This window comes from Lygodium microphyllum, chromosome 4, assembly GCF_053477565.2.
Source record: "Lygodium microphyllum isolate KBCC chromosome 4, Lygodium_microphyllum_v1.1.10, whole genome shotgun sequence".
Lineage (NCBI taxonomy): Eukaryota > Viridiplantae > Streptophyta > Polypodiopsida > Schizaeales > Lygodiaceae > Lygodium > Lygodium microphyllum.
In genome coordinates, this window is record NC_141138.1 from 104,883,683 (window position 1) to 104,903,148 (window position 19,466).

Below are 19,466 nucleotides of genomic sequence, written 5' to 3' on the forward strand. Positions count from 1 at the left end.
TGCATCCTCAACACCTTTAACCTATGGGAGTTCATCACAGTCCCTCATTATCGACCTACTGTGAATAAGTTGGTGCAACCATGGACTTAGTGGATTTATGGGATCAACTCGATGCCAAAGCCCACTCATTTTTCTTTTTTGAGTTGTCACACCACAGCATAGATCTCAATTTGATTAGCATCCTTACATCAAGTTCAAACATTCAAGCATCGAACGACCCTCAAGTTGTAGCAATGACATATCTCTAATGCAAATTTACCTACAGTGAAGGACCACATCAACAAGATGGTGACGATTCAAGATGAGCTTGCATCCCTAGGGAAGATCGTGGCTTTGGAAGATGTTGTTGTGATGCTTCTATCACATCTCCTATCATTGAAGTATGATGTATTTTATAGGAGTCTTCTCACCTCTTGTACACTATCACTTGGGAGGAGTTAGTCCATATGGTGCTTCAGCAAGAGGCGTGTCATAAGGAGACACATTCTCATGGGGCTAGTGTATAGAGCCGTGCTTTTGAGGCATCATCTCGGTTAAAGGACAATCCAAGCAAAAGAAGGAAGAAGTCAAAGAAATTGGAGTCATCTTTCAACTCTAATATTGATGATAAGAGGAAGCACAAAGGATATCAAAAGTGTTCGCATTGAGGGAATGTCAGAGTGAAGCGACGCGGAAGCGAATGACCAAGACAAAGAGTGAACACACACACACACACACACACACAAACATAGAAAGAAAGAAAGACAGAAAGAAAGAAAGAAAGTTATATTAATGTCTACGAAAGGCCAAGGTGGCCTATGAGACCAAAACGTTACATACAAAATGTCTGGGAAACTTTTTAGGTCCCAGTAAAGCTACTATCTAATGCTATGATAAACTAATTGAGTAGGTACAAGGTGGTATATAGGTTGGGTACAATTCATATGTGTTCCAAGTATGGTGTGGAACTCCTCATGGAGCTTGGTCATCCTAAAATGTGCCACATGGGTCTATCTAACATCGAGAGGCTGAATCAGCAGGGCAAGGTCCTTCGATGGCAGCGTAGAATCCCTTGTATCCTCGACATGTGCCTCTTGCGGGGGACGGGGGGCGGGGGCCCCGGGCTTTGCTTCTTGCCGCGGCTATGGCTAGGGTGGTCTACGGCGGCCGGGAGGTCAGTGGGGCTAGTGGGGGCTCAAGGGTGGGGATGGTAGTTGGCTCTTGGTAGAATTCTGTGAGCAAGCGTTGGGCGGCTCCCTATCTTTGCTCCGACGTCCGGAAGAGGTGGTCTCTATGGCGCTGTATTTCTAGCAGGAAAAGCCCAAGGCATCTCTAGTCCTTGAAATCCATCAGAGAGACACAGGTGCAAAGAGAATATCTGCGTATATCTCCACCTTGAAGATCTTAGTCTCCATCAACCCTGAGGGCATTCTCCATGGTCTGTAGCCTGAAATCTGTGAGAACAACTATTGGAGACTGCTGAAATTAGGGCCAATAAATAGACCAAGAAAAATACCAAATATAATGCAAGTTGGTTGCATTCAATGCAACGAACTAGACAATAGCTGTCCCATTGCACTGTCCGGCTGCAACAAATTGGCCGACTGTGCCACATGGCTATCACCAAGATCTCCAAGAACAGGGTGTTCCTCACCCCCCCTCTAAGGCTGAAACTTCCACAAACCGAACATCATGGGTCGTGTAAGGGGTGATGTAATTCTCGTCATCAAGCTTTTGATCTGATGGAAGAGCCAGTAGAACGGACACCTCCCGGGGACACCTCTCGGTCCATGATTGCCTAAAACTTTTTTTTGGCCTCAGAAGACATCTTCGCTTACAATGCTTGCACAAAACACAAAGAGCAACCCACTCTAACTATGAGAATACAACCTACTAGGGCTCTTATTCGCTCGTCCCACTCCTTCTCCACCCGCCAGAGGCAATGAAAAGGTAAAATCTGCACTTGGAAGGCCCAAAACGCAGCCTTCTTCCTTCTCTAACAGCAAAAACCAGCAATAGCTTCAGCAAATCTTCTCCTTTCTTGCATGCCCACGCTTACCTCAGCCTTGTTTTGATGCGCAGCCCTCCTGCTCGCACTTGAACGATGAAAACGTTGCTTGTGTCGCACTGAAATCTCCTCTTCAGATGAGTCCACCCTAGGTCAATCCTTCAATGCTCTGATACCATATCAGAGTGAAGCAATGCAGAAGAGAATGACCAAGACAAAGAGTGAACACAGAGAGGAGAGAGAGAGAGAGAAAGAGACAGTGAAACAAAAAAAATCTGCAGTGAAGAATGCTTTATAAGGATGCAAAAATATACATGGGTGTAGAGAGAATATCTGTGTATGTCTCCACCTTGAAGATCTCAATCTCCATCAACCCCAAGGGTAGTCTCCAAGGTCTGCAGCCTGAAATCTGTGAGAACAATTGTTGGAGACTGCTAAAATTAGGGCCACTAAATAGGCCAGGAAAAATGCCAAAAATAATGCAGCTGACTGAATAGCAGCTGTCTGACTGCAGCAAACTGGCTGATTGTGCCACGTGGCAGCTGTGCTCCCTGACACCTGCTGTATGGACTGAATCCACATGGACTGCCTAGAGAAACTGCTGCAAAGCTGCTCGGATCTGAAACTGTGTCCAAGGAATGCCAAACTCTAACAGGAAAGACCTTGCATCCTAAGAAGAAGTGTTGGAAGTACCCTCACCTTCATCCAAGAGCAAAGGGAGCAGCAAGGACAAAGGCGCCATCTACATCTACATCTACTTTTTCCATTGCCACAAAGTCATTGTTTCTTCACAGCCATAAGTTGGAGTCGTCTCCCTTGGCTATCTTGTCTTGAGAGGCGCCATGGCTCATCAACAATAGTGCTATAAGTCATCTCACTCTCATCGAGGAGATTGGTTCCAAGATCTCTACACTCAAGAGGGTATAGTCATTGTTGGTAGCATATCACCAGTGCCTATTTGTGTTGGCACTTTTCCTTTGTTTCTCAAGCATCCATCTTCGAGCTCCGTATCGAAGTTCTCCATGTTTCAAGCTTGGGACTACAGTCTCCTTGTTGTTTATGGCCTTATGAGACTTAGTATCCAAGTTGTCTTCATTGAGCAAGCTGATAAAGACTCTACCTCATAAGCCATTCTTGTGACAGGTTGGTAGGAGTGCTGGCTATATTGACTCCATTACCCTTCCAATGTGAAGGTGAGAGTACACAGCCGAAAGGAAATGAACACAAAACAATTAGAGGAGGAAACTAAAAGAAATGCAAGAAAGAGAAGGAACAAACTGACAAAGACTAAATAATACAAGGCTCAGCCCCAACACGCAGCTTGAAGCATCAGCGTGGGTGCCAAACACAAGCAAGGAGATGAGACAAGAATGAGGAGGATTGGTTGAATGATGGAGTGAAGAGGCAGGCTGCCTATAGATAAGCAAATTAAGGCCATATCCGGCATAGAAACTAGCCACACCCAAAATGTGGACACCTAGGTCAGCATGCCCAAGTGACAAAAATGTCCTAAGGCTAGCTGGCTGGAATGAATGGAATGGGGATGCACTCAACATAGACCCATATTTGTAGTGGATCAGGGATACATTCGTCCTACTGCCAAAAACAAACCATCTCTTTTTAATAAAAGGGCATCAACTGATGTTTTGGGGCTGTTTAAAGGAGACTAAACTAAGGATTTATGCACAATAAGTATTGAGTGCAAGCCCTAAAACTAGTGACTCAACAATTTTGACAGACTAGTGTTCACAAGTGGCAATTGTGTCTTGGTGATAAGCATGTATCATGTCTCAGCAGAAAACAACCAACTATGGCCACCTCAAGCTGTGAACCTGAATATGGGGCAACCTTTACAACCATCGCAGAAATGTGTTTGAATCAAATGACTTTTAGCTAATCTACATATTGGACAACAATCTACTATATGTACTTTCACTAATAGTTAGATCACATTGTCAATTGCAAGAAATTCAGTATCTCACAGTCATACAAAGTGCATTGATGTGCATTATCATTATGTCAAAGGAAAGACTCATGCAAGGAAGATTGACTTGGGCTATGTGCCTACAAAAGACAACATAGCAAGTGTATCAAGGAAATATTTATCTAGATAAAAGTTATTAGTCTTTCACATGTCCACTTTCACAACATTCACTCCATGGGCTTGTTAAATATTTCGTATTCCTCCGTGTCGTTCCACCTACTTTGGGTCACACGTGTAGGCCATATACTTGAAGGTTTATAGTTTGTACTTTCCATTCCCTCTTTGCATTAATGAAAGTACGCATCCATGAAAACTTGTGTCTACTCTTTCTTACTCTCTTTCTTCTCATTGTTTTCTCTCACTTCTTCCTTTGGCAAGTAACCCATGGAGGTCTTGCAATCCTCAGCTGGTTGGCACAAATACAATAGGATAAGGTTTGTTAGTATTGCCCACATCAATGCGTGGAGACCCAAGGCATTATCTATGGTCATGCCAGATAACTCAACTGGTGTAGAGCGAAGGTAGTGTACCACCTAGGTAGCTTTCTATTAGCAGTCAATCAATCAAGGGTGACCTCTACTCTATGAGGCAGAGATGCAAAACACAATCTTCATCATATAGACTATTTATGTGCAGTGGATTGGATGCCTTGCCTAGCCACTAAGACAGCTGTCAACTCGCAATCAAATGTGTGGGAGCATATTTGGAGCCTCACAAGGTGGCACATCTAAAAGGCCCATTGCTAGTAGATCTGTAGCAAGGAGAGCCCATTCACTCCCTTGAGGCCGTTGGGAGCAGCTTCAAGAAGATCCTCAGCATCAGCAGGAGCTTTGGCACCTGTTACCACAGCCTATTCTTCACATCACGCAATGGTAACCCGAAGTGATGTTATAACACCCACCCCCCCCACCCAACCACCAGCAGCAGCAGAGGGATTTGTTGGCTTCTTTTCCCCATCCCTTCTAGACCACCCTGAGAGGCCCTCTATTCATAAGACACAGATTTTTCTCCAACTAGACTGTTGAGCACTTTTACTTAAGAGTGTTCACACATGCTTCAAATGCACACATTAGCAAACCCAAGAGATGAAACACCAACAATCCCCTTGATGTATTGAAGTGAATAACATCTGATATGAATAGATGCAAATGCAAAATTGAGGGAAGACCCTACCTTCTACAAAGCAGTCTTTGGTCTTGAACAATACAAAATGAACGAAAATGTCTCGCCTCATAGAGGCAATGCCTAGTCTCATGGACCATGATACAATGAAAATAAAGTAAGATATCGACTTTTGAATGTGACGTTAAATATATGTGTAAGTTTGCCCCAGCCCCTAATATGACCTCCTCACCATCAAGGCACTCATGTTGCACTCCATGGTAGTCATATGAAAAAGGAGAAAAACAACACAAGCATCTGCAATCTCATGGCAGCCTGATAATAGGAGGTTTGATAGGAAAGACAGTTGATGATGAAGTATTCTCCTTGTTCATTAGGTCACCCTCTACGGATATGGAGCTAGCATCTTGAACACCACACAAGGCTGCCCTCTCAAATCTATGCTTTATGCAATTGCCCTTATCCTTTGTTGTCCCATCTTGATTATCTCACAGCCTCTGATGAATTGCATGGGTGGCAACGCCTAGATGATCCTGCTTTTGTGGGCCAAGCATATGCTGATTACTCTTTTTTTTTCTCCCTAGAAATAAAAATGAGGATTTCTCCTGCATGATGAGAACACAATAAATTTTTGCATTGGCTGCAAACTTGCATGCTAATTTCAGAAAAATCTAAATTGATTTTTGAATGCCAGAGATTGGCTCAATTATTATGGCCATGAGATAGTCCAGATTCGGAATGTCACTCCTAGGCAAATGTCTGGCAAAAAAATCTTGCAGAAAACTGAAGGACACAAGAAAGGTGTCAGAGTTTTGGCTATACACAGGGGTTGCTCTCCCAAATCACATGGTGGACTAACTGTCAGCAACATTCATACCACAAATCAGCATTTTGGTAGAAATTTGTTTATGGACAGCAACCCTAGGCCAAAAATATTGGCTACTCTTTGCACAAATGCTTGCACCAATGCTTTTAGAAACCAGATCATTAATGTTGAGGATTGGATTTTAGGACATTTTTGGGCTCCATACAAGCATTTCCTTTTGCCACAAGTTGCTTATCAACTAAAAAGAGACACTCTCTCACACCAAATGGGTGGAAAAACAGTCCTCTTTTGACTTGCAAAAACCAAGAAAGACTCTAATTTCGGCAATAAGAGACACTTCGAGAGTGAATGATGTTCTCCCTCAAGGCACAGTCGTGACCTGCCCTCGGCCTCAAAGGATGTATGTTTGTGGGTAATCTGTATAGATAATATATGGAGGTCTTTAATGAGAATGTGATTGAGCCATTTCAGTCAGTCCCTTTATCAAAATGTGAAAATAGATTGCAACATCGAATAACTTTAAACAATGCAACATATTACTCTCTTCATGACAAGAGAATGTATACATTCTTGCAGCATGTGCCTTCAATAACTAATCATTGCATTGCCATCTTGCAAACTCAGCTAATAAGCTAATAAGCTGCCACTTAAGGAGAGGTTTTTCTCAAATTTTTTGGAGTTGTTCTCGTGTGCACAAGCTTATACAACAGGTGTGCTCTTCTCTCAAACTCTATTTTTCTTCTTTTGTCTTTGGCAATAACAAATTTTGGCATGTTTTCTCTCTCCAATAAGAATGAAGGCTACTATTTCTTACGGTTGTTAGGTTAGGGTCTAGCAGCGTGCACACACACACACACACATGCACACATAGGAACAAGTGAATAGCAAAAGAGAGACTGTTGGAAGGTCGCATCCACTACATGAGAATGATTTGAAAGTACAATCCCTAAAGATACTAAATACCAGACCCATTGATGGGTGTTCATACAAGGAAAAACCCTTCTCTAGCTAAAAGGTAAAAAGTGATTGTGGATAAGGGAGCATTCACACCAAAACTTGGGCGGAACATGATAAGTGTAACAAACCCCCCCCCCCCCCCCCCCCGAGTGAATGATGTGAACATATACAAGGAATGGGCTCAATCCCCAAATGGTATTAAGCGCAAGGCTTTAAACTTCTCTTTAGAGAGAGCTTTCGTAAACACAATTGCCAAGTTGTCCAATATAGCGATATAAACCAAGTCAATCTCCCTTGCATGGAGCCTCTCTTTGACATAATGATAATGCATCTCAATGTGCTTAGCGCAAGCATGAAAAACTGGATTCCTCACAACTTCCATGGCACTTTGACTATCAATATAGATATGAGTGGGTGATTGCTGTCCCACATGTAGATCGACCAAAAGGCGTCTGAGCCATACACATTCCAATGTAGCCATAGATATTGCCCTTTATTCGACTTCACAACTAGATGTGGCTACTATTGATTGCTTCTTGCTCAACCAAGAAATACATGAATCACCAATCATGAAACAATTACCACTATTGGACACCCTTGTATCAAACAACTAGCCCAATCACTATTTGTAAATGCATGCAAGCAAAGAGAAGTGCCTTTAGGATAGAAAAGGCCGAATGTTTGAGCGCCTTTGACATAACAACGACACGTTTAACTACTTGCCAATGTGTAGTACCAAAGTCATGCATAAAGCGTGCCAATTGAGAGACCCCAAACTGAATATCCCGTTGTGTATTACACAAATACAATGAATAGCCAATAGCCTATTGATAAAGAGAAGCATCAAATGGTTCTCCTACATCCTCGTGGCAATAGAGTAGAGATAGGCTTGTAATCTTGCATCTGAAAATGCTCAAGAAGCTACCCAATGTACTTAGACTATTGCAAAATAATGCCTCGCTTAACTATGGTAAACTATATGCCAAGATAGTAGTGCAAGTGGCCAAGATCTATCACATCAAATGCATACTGCAATTCACTTTTTAAGGCTGAAATATGCATCTCATGAGGTCCAGTCAACAGCACGCCATCCACATAAATAATGAGAATTACGACCCTATCCCCATCTTTGCGAACATCAAGTATGCTTTTAGTTTGTGAACTACTAAAGCCAAGAGCAATCAAGTATCATGTATCTTTTCATACCATATGCTAGGTGCCTACTTTAAACCATACAGGGCCTTATGCAAGCGGCACACTTTGTTTTTTAACCCTTTCTAAACAAAGCCAGGAGGTTCCGTGACATAAACCTGCTCATGAAGATCACCATTCAAAAAAGCAATCTTCATATCTAACTAATGTACATGGCAATTGTAATGAGTAGCCAAAGTGATAACACTGCAAATGGTAGTCATATGTAAAGTGGATACAAACATCTCATCATAGTCCATCCTATGTTGTTGGGCATATCCTTTGGCAACAAGATGTGCTTGGTAGCAATCAATGCTACCATCAGATTTGCGTTTTAAATTGTTAACCAACTTTGTGCCTCTAGCATGCTTACCAACACACAAGTCACATAACTCCCGTGTGCCATTTTTATGAATAGAGTTTATCTCTAATTGCATAGCTGCCATCCAATGTTCATTTTGTGGCGAGTGGCTGCTCTAGTTCTACTAGGAAGTGAAATGGACTATTTGCTGTTCTATAATGTATCTAACAACCATCTAGGGACGGTTTTAGCTTTCTAAATAGCAACCCTCTCATTGGCCACTTCATAATTAGCAATGCCTTAATCAATGGTCTGAAAATCAGGCTGTTGTTCAGCATGTGTGTGCTGCTGATTTTGCTGCTGTAAACCCTTACTAGGTTGTTGAAATTGACCAAAATCAAGCGCACTTTGCTTAAATAATAGCAGCAAACTATCAAACCTGTCCATAGGCCCCAAATTGGGCTGATTTTTGCATTCCATGAAGGGCTAACCAGCATGTTCAATGAATATCACCTCTCTACAAACAAGAGTCTTCTTGGTGGAGGGTTGGTACAAGCAGCACCCTTTACTTTCTGCACAATACCCAATAAAAATGCATTTGATAGCCTTGTATTGCAGTTTATGTCTTTGTGGCTGTGGCATCAAAGCATATACCAAACGACCAAAGACATGAATATGTGACACCACTAGTTTCCGGCCATTCCAAGCCTCATAAGACATACATTTAGCCAATGCTTTAGTTGGGCTATGATTCAGCACATACACTACACACATGATAGCATCAAGCCAAAACTTTGAGGACAACTTATTGTGTGATAGTATACAACGTGCTATTTCCATCAAAGTGTGAATTTTTTTTAAAAGCCACATTGTTTTGTTGAGGTGTGTAAGATGTAGTACACTAATGTATATTGCCTCTTTCGGCCAAAAAAGAGTTGAGCTCCCATGGCATTTATTCCCCCCTTTGTCGATACATAGTATAATCAGCTTGCATCCACTACCTTTCAACCAAGGCCAAGAAGGTTTTTAAGTATGCAAACACTTTTCATTTGTGCCTCAAAGTATATGCCCAACAATGACGAGTCATGTCATCCATGAAGGTTACAAAGTATAAGTATCCTTTGATGGATTTGACATGCATGGACCCACAAATATCACTATGCATAAGCTATAATTTCTCATCAACATGCATAGATCCATCTTTGGGAAATGAAGCACGATGCATTTTGCTAAGTATACAACTTTCATATACATTGTGAGTAGATGATTTTAACAAAGGGAGATCAAGCACCATATTTTTGCTTTTAGGCAAAGCAAACTACCATAATTAAGATGACCAAACTAAGCATGCCATTTCTCAATGTCATCCACAATGGTGGCATCAATTTGTAATGCATCCTCTGACGCTCTCCTCTCATATAAATCAAGTTGATAGGGTTCATTGTACAATGTACTAGTAACAATGAGGGCATCCCCATCACTATAATCATAGATACTGCATCAATCCATGTGGAATTTAGCCACAAAACTAGCACATGCAATGGCTAAAACTAAAAACAATTTTTTCTTTATGTCTGGCACATACAAAACTTTTTCAAACATAATAGTTTTTCCATCCACTGCAATAATGAGAATTCGACCGATGTCTTGGATTGCATATGAAGCATTGTTTGCAGATACAATGGATCCCCCCTTTTATACATTTGCATAATATATAAACAAGTCACAAAAGGACGTTATGTGCTTGGAAGCTCCACCGTCAAAATAGCATGTGCTGAATTTTCAGCCACTAAAAGACCATGCTCATGTGAAGAAGAATCATATGACCACACAACAAATGCATAAGACTGACCAATATCTAAGCATACTAAGTGTGCACTTGCATCCTTCACATTTGTTGAATTTGTAGCAATACTCATGCCTAATTGTTTCTTCTTTTTGCTTGCCACCCTCTTTCTACATTCTTTAATAACATGCCCGTTTTTTTGGCAATAATTGTCTCTCTTTTTCTTAGCACCATTATCCTTGGTGCTTGAAGAGTCTGTAGAAAAAGCTACTTTGCCTTTACCCTTTGAGTTTGAGGGCTTCCATGACTTCCCTTTGTTTCAATGGCTGGCTGCAAATGCTTGATTGTCCATACTTATGTTAGAGAGATTCACCCTTGATTACTCTTCTTGCAATAACAGTAATACCACCACATCAAAGGTATCGGAAACAACGTTTCATAGCCCCAAAACGGAACTGCTATTTCAAAACAAAATGAGGACCAAGAAACACCATTTCAGCACCTTGTGGGCAAACGGGAAGACTGGTTATCCAGAGAAAAAACGCTTCGTTTTTCTCATTTTCGCCTTTGTTTTCTATACAATCATCTCCTCCTCTCAAGCACTCTTACCTCTTGCAACTCCTGATGGCCTCCTCCTTTCTTTCTTTTCTTCTTCTTCTTCCTCCCTCCTCCTACATTCTTCTCCTTCCAAGTTCCCTCTTTTCTTCTTCTTCTTCCATCCTCCTCCTCCTCCTTCAATCTTCTTCTAAGTTCTTAATTTCTTTCCAAATTCCCATTACCCAATCATGATGCCCGATTCCATTTTAGAGACACATCACTCCAATCAAGGATATGAGGGCTTCGATGGATCGAAGAAGTGGCAATGTAACTATTGTGGATTGGAAATTTTGGGGAGCGTAACCCACATAAAAGACCACTTGGCATGCATCCCCAACAAAGATATTGAGCCTTGCGCAAATGTGCCAGCGGAAGTAATGGTAAGTCTCCATCTTTAGCACCGAAAATGTATGGAGATTGAGCTACAAGAGGATAAGTCCCCTCATCCAATACCGCATGGGGATAATGAAGCACAAATGGGACAAGGAGAGGCTATCGGGCTTAGTGTCGCTAGCCAAATTGGAGATGCCAATGGCCCATAAAGAGAAGTGCATCCATATCCATATTAGATCCAAGTGCAAAAAGGATCCTATTGCCATCTTCTAGTGGTGGTGGGCAAAGGGTCTCCTTACATGGTGCAGGTGTCCATGCAAGACTTCAAAGGCAAGCTATTGTGGAGGCAACTAGGGAACTCATACGCTTATTTATTTGGTGTGCTATCCCTTTCAATGTGGCACTATACATCAATGGAAGGAGACAATCAGGGCAATGAGCCACATAGGTGAGTGGAAAGGCCCATCCGCGGATACATTATGTACACGGGAGCTTCGAAAGAAAGGCGCATCCATAGAGGCTCAATTGGAGTCCTTGAAGGAGATAAAGGCGAAATATGGATACACAATATCATTAAGGCCATCAATACCTTTGCCTCAGATCTTACATCATACGAGCTTTCATTTCGAAGCACATGTGATAGGTTATCATGGACATAAGAGTCCAAAATATGATGAAGGCATGACAAAAATGCCAGAAATGCTCAAAAAAATCCCAGAAATGATAAATAATGTCCAGCACATGAGGCAAGTTGTTGAAAAATGCAAAAATTGCCTTGGGCAATGCAGATAAAATCCCGAATGGAGGAAAAAATGCACCAAAATGCAATAAACTGAGTGCTCTAGAATGAGGTACCTCCTTTAAAACAAGTGATAGACATGTAAGAGTTCCTAGAGTCCTCGTCTAACTCAAACTGAGACTCACAAGTAGGAGATGATAAGGCATGACAAACATGACTGCTAACACCCCCTCTTAGATCCTGGATATAGAGAAAGGCCAAGGGAGAAACGGATCCTTGGGTGGCAAGAGAAATGCCAATGTCGATGAAGTCCGTCGATGAAGACGGCCAATGAAGAAGCTCCTCACGATCCTGGAAATCCCCCTTTGAAACACTAGGGACTAGAAAATCCATAGGCACATCACCAAGAGCATCCCCCTCTAAAAGGGATAAGCGGTATAAAAAAACCGCCGAAAAAGAGGGTGGGGGGTGGGAAGGAACCTCTAGAAAAGATGGTGCACAAGCGAGAATAGGTGTAGCAATAGACAACTACCTCGGAGGACCCTGCATAAGAGAAGGGAAATGGAGCCTACAAAGCTTGCTCTCTTGACAACCTGTGGCAATAACAATCCCTGTAGAAGAATCCTCAATACAAACAACCTGCTCAATGAAGACAACTTGGGTACCAAGCCTAGTAAGGCCATAAATTGAGAGGAGTGGAAAGCCTGAATCCGGAACATAAAAGGCCATAAACTGAGAGGAGTGGAAAGCCTAAATCCGGAACATAAAGGGCCTGCAAAAGGGAGCTTGATGCACGGTAAAGAAATAAAGGCAAAGTGCCAATACTACAAACAAGCACTGAAACAATGTCACCAATGGTGACAAAACCCTCAGAAGGGTATAGATCCTGCAACAAATCACCTCATGGAGTCATATGACTAGAAGCTTCGCTATCAACTATACAAGGCCTCTCTAAAGACGAGGCAACCACTGAAAAAGGCTCCTCCAAGTCAATAATATAAAGGAACACTAACTCATGGGTAACCATTGGAGTAGAGACAGAAGACTCAGATATTTTAGCTCCTACTTCTTCCAACATTTTTCCTCTGGACATATCCCCTTTCCATAGTATGGGCATTTAGGCTTCTCCGAGTCATACTTTGAGTCTAAAGAACTCTCCTGTCTTTTAGCCTTTGACTTTTCTTTCTTCTTCATCCCCTCCCGAACCTACAACAAAAGCTTTGGTGAAGATGGATTCACTAGCTACCTCTTTGGTGTGCTCATCATGCTCCAAAACAAGCGAGGCAAGCTCTTCCCATAGAAGCTTCTCACAGGTCCGCGATGTAAGAAGGCTAGTATAGAAGACATCAAACCGGGGAGATGGCAACTGAGTCCAAAGAATCATAGCCATATCCTTTGAAGAGATCATCCAACCAAGAGACGCAAGCTCATCCCTCATGTCCTCCAACCTATTGATATGATCCTTCATGGAAGAAGAATCATCAACAACGAGTATCCATATTTCTTCTCGAGAGTAATCTAGTGGGCAAATATCTTCTGATGGTACAAAGAAGCAAGCTTTCCATACTTCCGTTGCTTTGTGCAACTTGCATACATGCACTAGGACAAAATCCTGTAAGCTCATAAAGAGGAAAGATCGGGCTCTAGAGTTGAGCCAATTCCATAAGGCCACACAATCCATCAATAATCCAACAATGGGATCCTCCACTAGAAGGGGAATAGGGTGGATAACAAACTCCGAAAGATCCAAGGTATCAAGGATACACTCCATCTTACATGACCAAAGCGAGTAGTCGGAACTATCAAGCCAATCTTCTTTGAGCAAAGAAGGAAGTACATGCACCTGTATAGAGGGTGCCATGAAGGGCATATAAAGACCAACAAAACGGGCCTTCATTGAAACATGGAGAGAACGGAGAGGAGAGAAATCCCATACAAACGGGCTAGGTGACCTTCTGTCATCGTGTGAACTAGTATGAAAATCTCTCCATCTCTCAAAAGAAGGAACAAAGATCTCATCCTCTGAGTCAACAAATGACTGGTGATAAGATATATTTGATATCCTGTAAGACACCCACAAAAAATCTGTGTTTTGGTGATAGACAGCCCCAAAACACGAGGAAACGGCTACACAATCATAAGGAAGTCGATGTAGAGGGTCTGCCTAGGAGAGAGAGACCTCGCCTACACAAGAACTATGTGTGTTTGCTAAGGAGAGTTGTTGCCTAACCAAGAACACTGCATTTACAGCAGAAGAATGTCACCTAACTAAGAAAGCCTGTCGTCTCTAGCAAGAGAGGAGGTGGACAGCAAAAGTAAAGTGGATGCCTCTAAGCAAAAAGCTACATTTTCAGCAAAATGCTCATGTGACAAGGCCGCTTGGCAATCTAGGGTAATCTTCTCCGCGAGAAGTCAACTTTGTGTCTCTCTTAGATAATGATACTATGCTTTGATACCATGTGAAAATACACAACGGAAGAAAAAACTCGAACATAAAGGAAGAGAGAGAGAGAGAGAGAGAATTTGCAAGAGAAGAAGAAAAGAAACCAATACTGAACAAGGAAGAAATGCTAAATACAGGACTAATCACTCCTTGCACGCAGCCCATAGCATCATTGAGGACACCAGATCAGGCTAATGATGATGGTAGCACCGAAGACGGAGAGAGATGACGAAGTTGGAGAGTGCACCTACCAAGGAAGAAGAAAGGATAATAACCTAACTGACTGTCAAGTGGAAAATGGCTATAAATAGTCAAAAATCCCAAAAACTCGCTGACCTGAAATCTGGGGCCAAAAATATGGCCTATCAGCTTTTAATGCTGGTAAAAATGTCATAAATACTCAGAAAAATCCCGAAAAGGGTAGACAATGTCCAACAAGTGAAGCAAGCCGAAGAATGCAAAAACTGCCCTGAGAAATGCACATAAAATCTGGACTGGAGGAAAAAATGCATTGAAATGCAATAAACTGAGTACTCTAGAATGAGCTACCTACTCTCTCAAAACAAGCAATAGATAGGTCAGAGATCCTAAAGTCCTCATCTAACTCAAACTAAGACTCACAAGCAAGAGGCATGACAAACATGACTGCTAACAATTACATGCTAGGAGTGGATCGCATGGAGTGGGAGAGAGTCTCGAAAGACTCTTGTTGTTAGGCATAATATGTCAAATGAGAGTTGATAGGTTGAGACAAAGGCATCGGTGAAAAGTCTCACTTCTATTTACACTCTATTGTGCATCACTAATATGAAGGGGAGTACTTTGGGCCTTCTATACGAGTACATGGATAAAATTGACAAGACCTTGCTTCGCAATAGCTTTTTGCCTCAAGATAGACAAATTATTGTTTAACTTTTAAATATGTAATATGGATAATTATTTAGTGTTAACAACTCATCGATGATTGTTGCAACTTCTAAGTTTCTAACTGAAATTATCTATCACCCATCATCCATCGCTCTCAAGGATTGATGAGATTCATGCAGTGTGAACTGCACAATGGAATTAGTTCCGTAAACCAATCCATGTTATCTCACATATATTGCATTCCCTTTGGTGTAGTGAGAAGTAGTACATTAGCAAGGAGTTGGAGGAGAGCTTCATGGAGTACATGAGACGCCTTGGCAATTGTGCTCCTACTTTGATATATGAGTCATGACTTTTATATTTTGATTCTTGATAATCTAATACATTATACAACCTAAGTTCTATAATCTATTGCCTACTTAAATGTTGATTTTGATACTTGCCCATTAGCAATTGCCTAACCTCAAATCTCTTAAAATTGAATAGAAATGCATTGTCATTCGTATCCTCTCGCAAGATTCTAGTTCAAGCTTATCGAGAGAAATTGAAACATGGACCCTCTTCCACACAAAAAAGAGAAACAAGCTCACAATAGCCCAGTTGGAGCACTTAGTGTTTTGCCATTGCAATCTTTAGCTTCTTTAGATAACCGCTATGTTCTCTAAACCTTCATAAGTAATGAATGGTATTATGCATAATTTAACTTTTTAACCTTGTCATTGCTTTGAAGTTGAATTGTAAATTATAATATATATGAATATTGAACATATTGAATCTTCTCTCATATCTCTCTTGTTCATCTTTAAAAGTGAATGTCGACAAAATTGATATAGGAAAAGTCCATGACATCCTGAAAATATCACAAGAAGAGCAAGATATCTACTCTATGAAGAGCTATCGGCACCAATACTTGCATGAGACTGGAGCACAGAGGAGGACTAGAGCCACTAGAGTAAGGACCACACATGGTCGTGCATCACAAGCAAAGTCAGAATCAAAGCCAATGTCTAAGGCCAAGACTGAGACTGCAACATCATCTTCTCGATCAGGGTCCTCTGAGTCAAATGAGGAGATGGTGCACGGATCCTCAGAATTTGGATGAGTCATGACTCATATAACATAGACTCTACAGACTAGAGTCGTAATAAATCAGGAGCTAGTTTAGCATTATAGTTATCATTTGTTCATTGATATTGATTCTTAGTAGTTACTAGTATTCACTGCTCACTGCTCACTGGACTTTGGACAGATTATTCACATGACACAGTTACAAGTATTATTGTATCTTGATTTGACTTATTATGCATCTTTGTTTCACTGTTCTTGATGTCTGTCTTCAAATAATTCATGAATCATAAATTATAATTCATTTTGTTGTTTATAGTTTTAAAAATTGAGTCCTAATTGTACTAAGTTGTCTTAACCATTGAGTCTTCACTCATGACACGTGTAATGAATCATGATTTCAATCATATGACATGAAGACTCAACGTTTTCTATGAAAGTTGGATACATGTTGTTGTAGACATTGATATATTTATATATCTACATAATAACGTATTTATTTTATTACAATCCGAAACACTGTTTTTTCATTTTCAAAATTTGACTGAAACTCAAATAACAAAACTCCAATTTTTCTCGTTTCCATTTCACCCATTTTTGAAACTCCCCTATACTATGGTGTATACATTGGCATCTCCTTTTGCAAGTACACGAAGCGTAGTGGAAAAACTCCAATAAGTATCAAGTAGACCAGCCAAGACTTTAGATACAAGGGAGGCATCGGAAATTATTTCATCAATATTGGTAAGCTGCTCCATGAGGTCCTTGATATGTGTAATGTATACATCCATAGAATCACCCTCTATCATGTGATTCATCTCAAGTTGCTTGTGCAAATAGGCTACATGAGCATCATTATGCACCTGATACAATGAAGCAAGCTTATCACAAGCATCCTTGGCCATTGTGCACGACCCAATATGCGGGATAATTTGCCACTTGCACAAGAGTGCAATCAAAGCATGAGCTTAGGCATCACACCCGTCCCATCTCCATTGGTTTTCAGTGGGAAGTGCAAGAGTTGAAGCAAAAGATCCACTGATGACAATGGATAAACTCGAAGAATTTGTAGCATTCTGTGTAGCCGTGAAGAGAATAGAAGTGGATATGCAACGGAAATAGCAATGGCACAAAATATGGAGACTCAAGAGTTGTTGTTCTTCCTCTTCTTCATTCTTCTCTCATTCTCTCATTATCAACTGAGTACGCACAAAAGTATCCCTAAAAGTGATAGATACCTTTTGACCTCTTAAGTCACTTCACACATAGCTTCTACTTTTATTCATGCATACATAGGATATGACTTAGCCTATGTCTTATTTCTCAACACTCCCCCTTGTACTCAGAATGAGTTTGCAAATATAATACCCGAAGTGCACTTCTAAAGTACTCAAACTTCTCTTTACCTAATACTTTGGTAAAGATATCTATGACTTGGTCATTGGTTTTGATATGTACCAAGTCTATCTCTCCATCCATAACGTTCTCTTTGATGAAATGGAATCACACTTCAATATGCTTCGTCCTTGCATGGTAGACTAGGTTCTTTGCCAACATAATGTTGCTAATGTTATCACAATACATGATAACTCCACCATCTAACTCTATACCCATATCACACAACAGTAATCTCAATTATATCTACTCACATGCTGCCAATGCAATACCTCTATACTCAGCTTCTATACTAGATAAAGCAATTATGGGTTGCTTCTTGCTGCTTCAACTCACCATTGCTGAACCAAATGAGAATGCATAGCCACTACTAGATCTCCTATCCATGATACTTCTTGCCCAGTCTGCATCTGTGTATCCAAATAATGTAGGCTTCATCCTTTTCTCATAGAACAAGCCAAAGCTGTCTTCTTCACATATCTCAAGTCTCTCCTCACTGCATCTAAATGTGATTTGCGTGGCTTTTGCATGAATTGACTAATCACTCACACTAAACTCCAATCCAGTCTTGTTATGGTTAGGTAGATTAGGCTACCAACCATCTTTCTGAACATAGTAACATCCTCCACATAATGTTCATCATCCACCATCTTAATCTTTTGATCCAATGGTGCATCCACTAGCTCATATGTTGTCATTTCATACTTCTCTCGCATCTCCAATGAGGATTGCCTTTGCACTAACCAAACTCCATGTGGAGTGTCAATAATCTCAATGTCCAAAAAATATCTCAATGAACCAAGGTCCTTGATGTCAAACTCCTTGTACAGCCCATGCTTTACTTTAGCAATCTCTCTTTCAAGAGTATCCATAATGATGAGATCATCAATATAGATGACTACAACAACCATTCTCTCTTCTGTATGTTTGACATAAAGCAAATAATTGGCCATGCTTTGCTGAAATCCCATGCTACATAAAAACCTAATGATCCTCTCACACCAAGCTTTGGTGCTTGCTTCAATCCATACAATGTTTTCCTCAACTTGCACACATAATGCGGATATTTGTGGTGTAAATACCCTATAGCTGATCTGTATATACTTCCTCTTCCAATGTACCATTCAAGAAGGTATTCTTCACATCCATTTGATATAATCTCCTGCCATAGCTAGAAGCTAATGCAATCACCGATCTCACTGCGGTCATCTTAGCCACCAGACTAAATGTCTCTTTATAGCCCAAACCATATGTTTCTGCATAAACCATTGCAACCAACCTTGCTTTGTATCTCTCCAATGAGCCACAAATTTGCACTTGACTTTATACTCCTACTTGCAATCAATTGCCTTCTTGCCATAAGGCAACTCAAGTAAATCTCATGTCTTATTCTTCGACAATACATCCATTTCCTTATCCATAGCATTCTTCCAATCTTTGTTTCCAATTGCCTCTTCAAAACAAGTGGGCTCTATGTGCTAAATATACGATACCATGTATACATAATGCATCTTCATGAAGCCATTATATATCAATCTATCCATTGGATGCCTTAGTTTATCTAATCTCCTCAATTGAGGTGCACTAGATGGTTTCTCAATAGTTCATGCATGTGGTGGAACATACTTTCCTGCACTCTTTATCCTTGGAGTTCTTGCATGTGGTATACCAAACTCATCATCCATAGACTCATCCTCAGAACTTTCATCCATAGGCTTCTTTCGTTGTGCAATTTTCACCCTCTTCGATAATTTAAGAAAAAAGATGGAACCAAAGGCTGTTAAATGCATTTTACTTGGGTATCCAGATGAGAAGAAGAGTTACAAGTGATATGATCCTATCGGTAAAGAGGTTTATATAAGCAAGGATGTTA

At 40.8% G+C, this 19,466-nt stretch overlaps 1 protein-coding gene across 1 annotated transcript in view; it reads right to left on the reverse strand.

Moving 5' to 3' along the window:
* Nucleotides 1-8,862: 8,862 nt before the first annotated feature.
* Nucleotides 8,863-19,466, reverse strand: part of LOC148037429 (putative folate-biopterin transporter 6) — a 71,985-nt gene continuing 61,381 nt past the window's right edge. Inside the window, exon 7 of the mRNA XM_087676353.1 lies at nucleotides 8,863-8,940. Coding sequence (XP_087532479.1) covers nucleotides 8,878-8,940 — 63 coding nt within the window. The 3' untranslated portion in view covers nucleotides 8,863-8,877. The remainder of the gene's footprint in view (nucleotides 8,941-19,466) is intronic.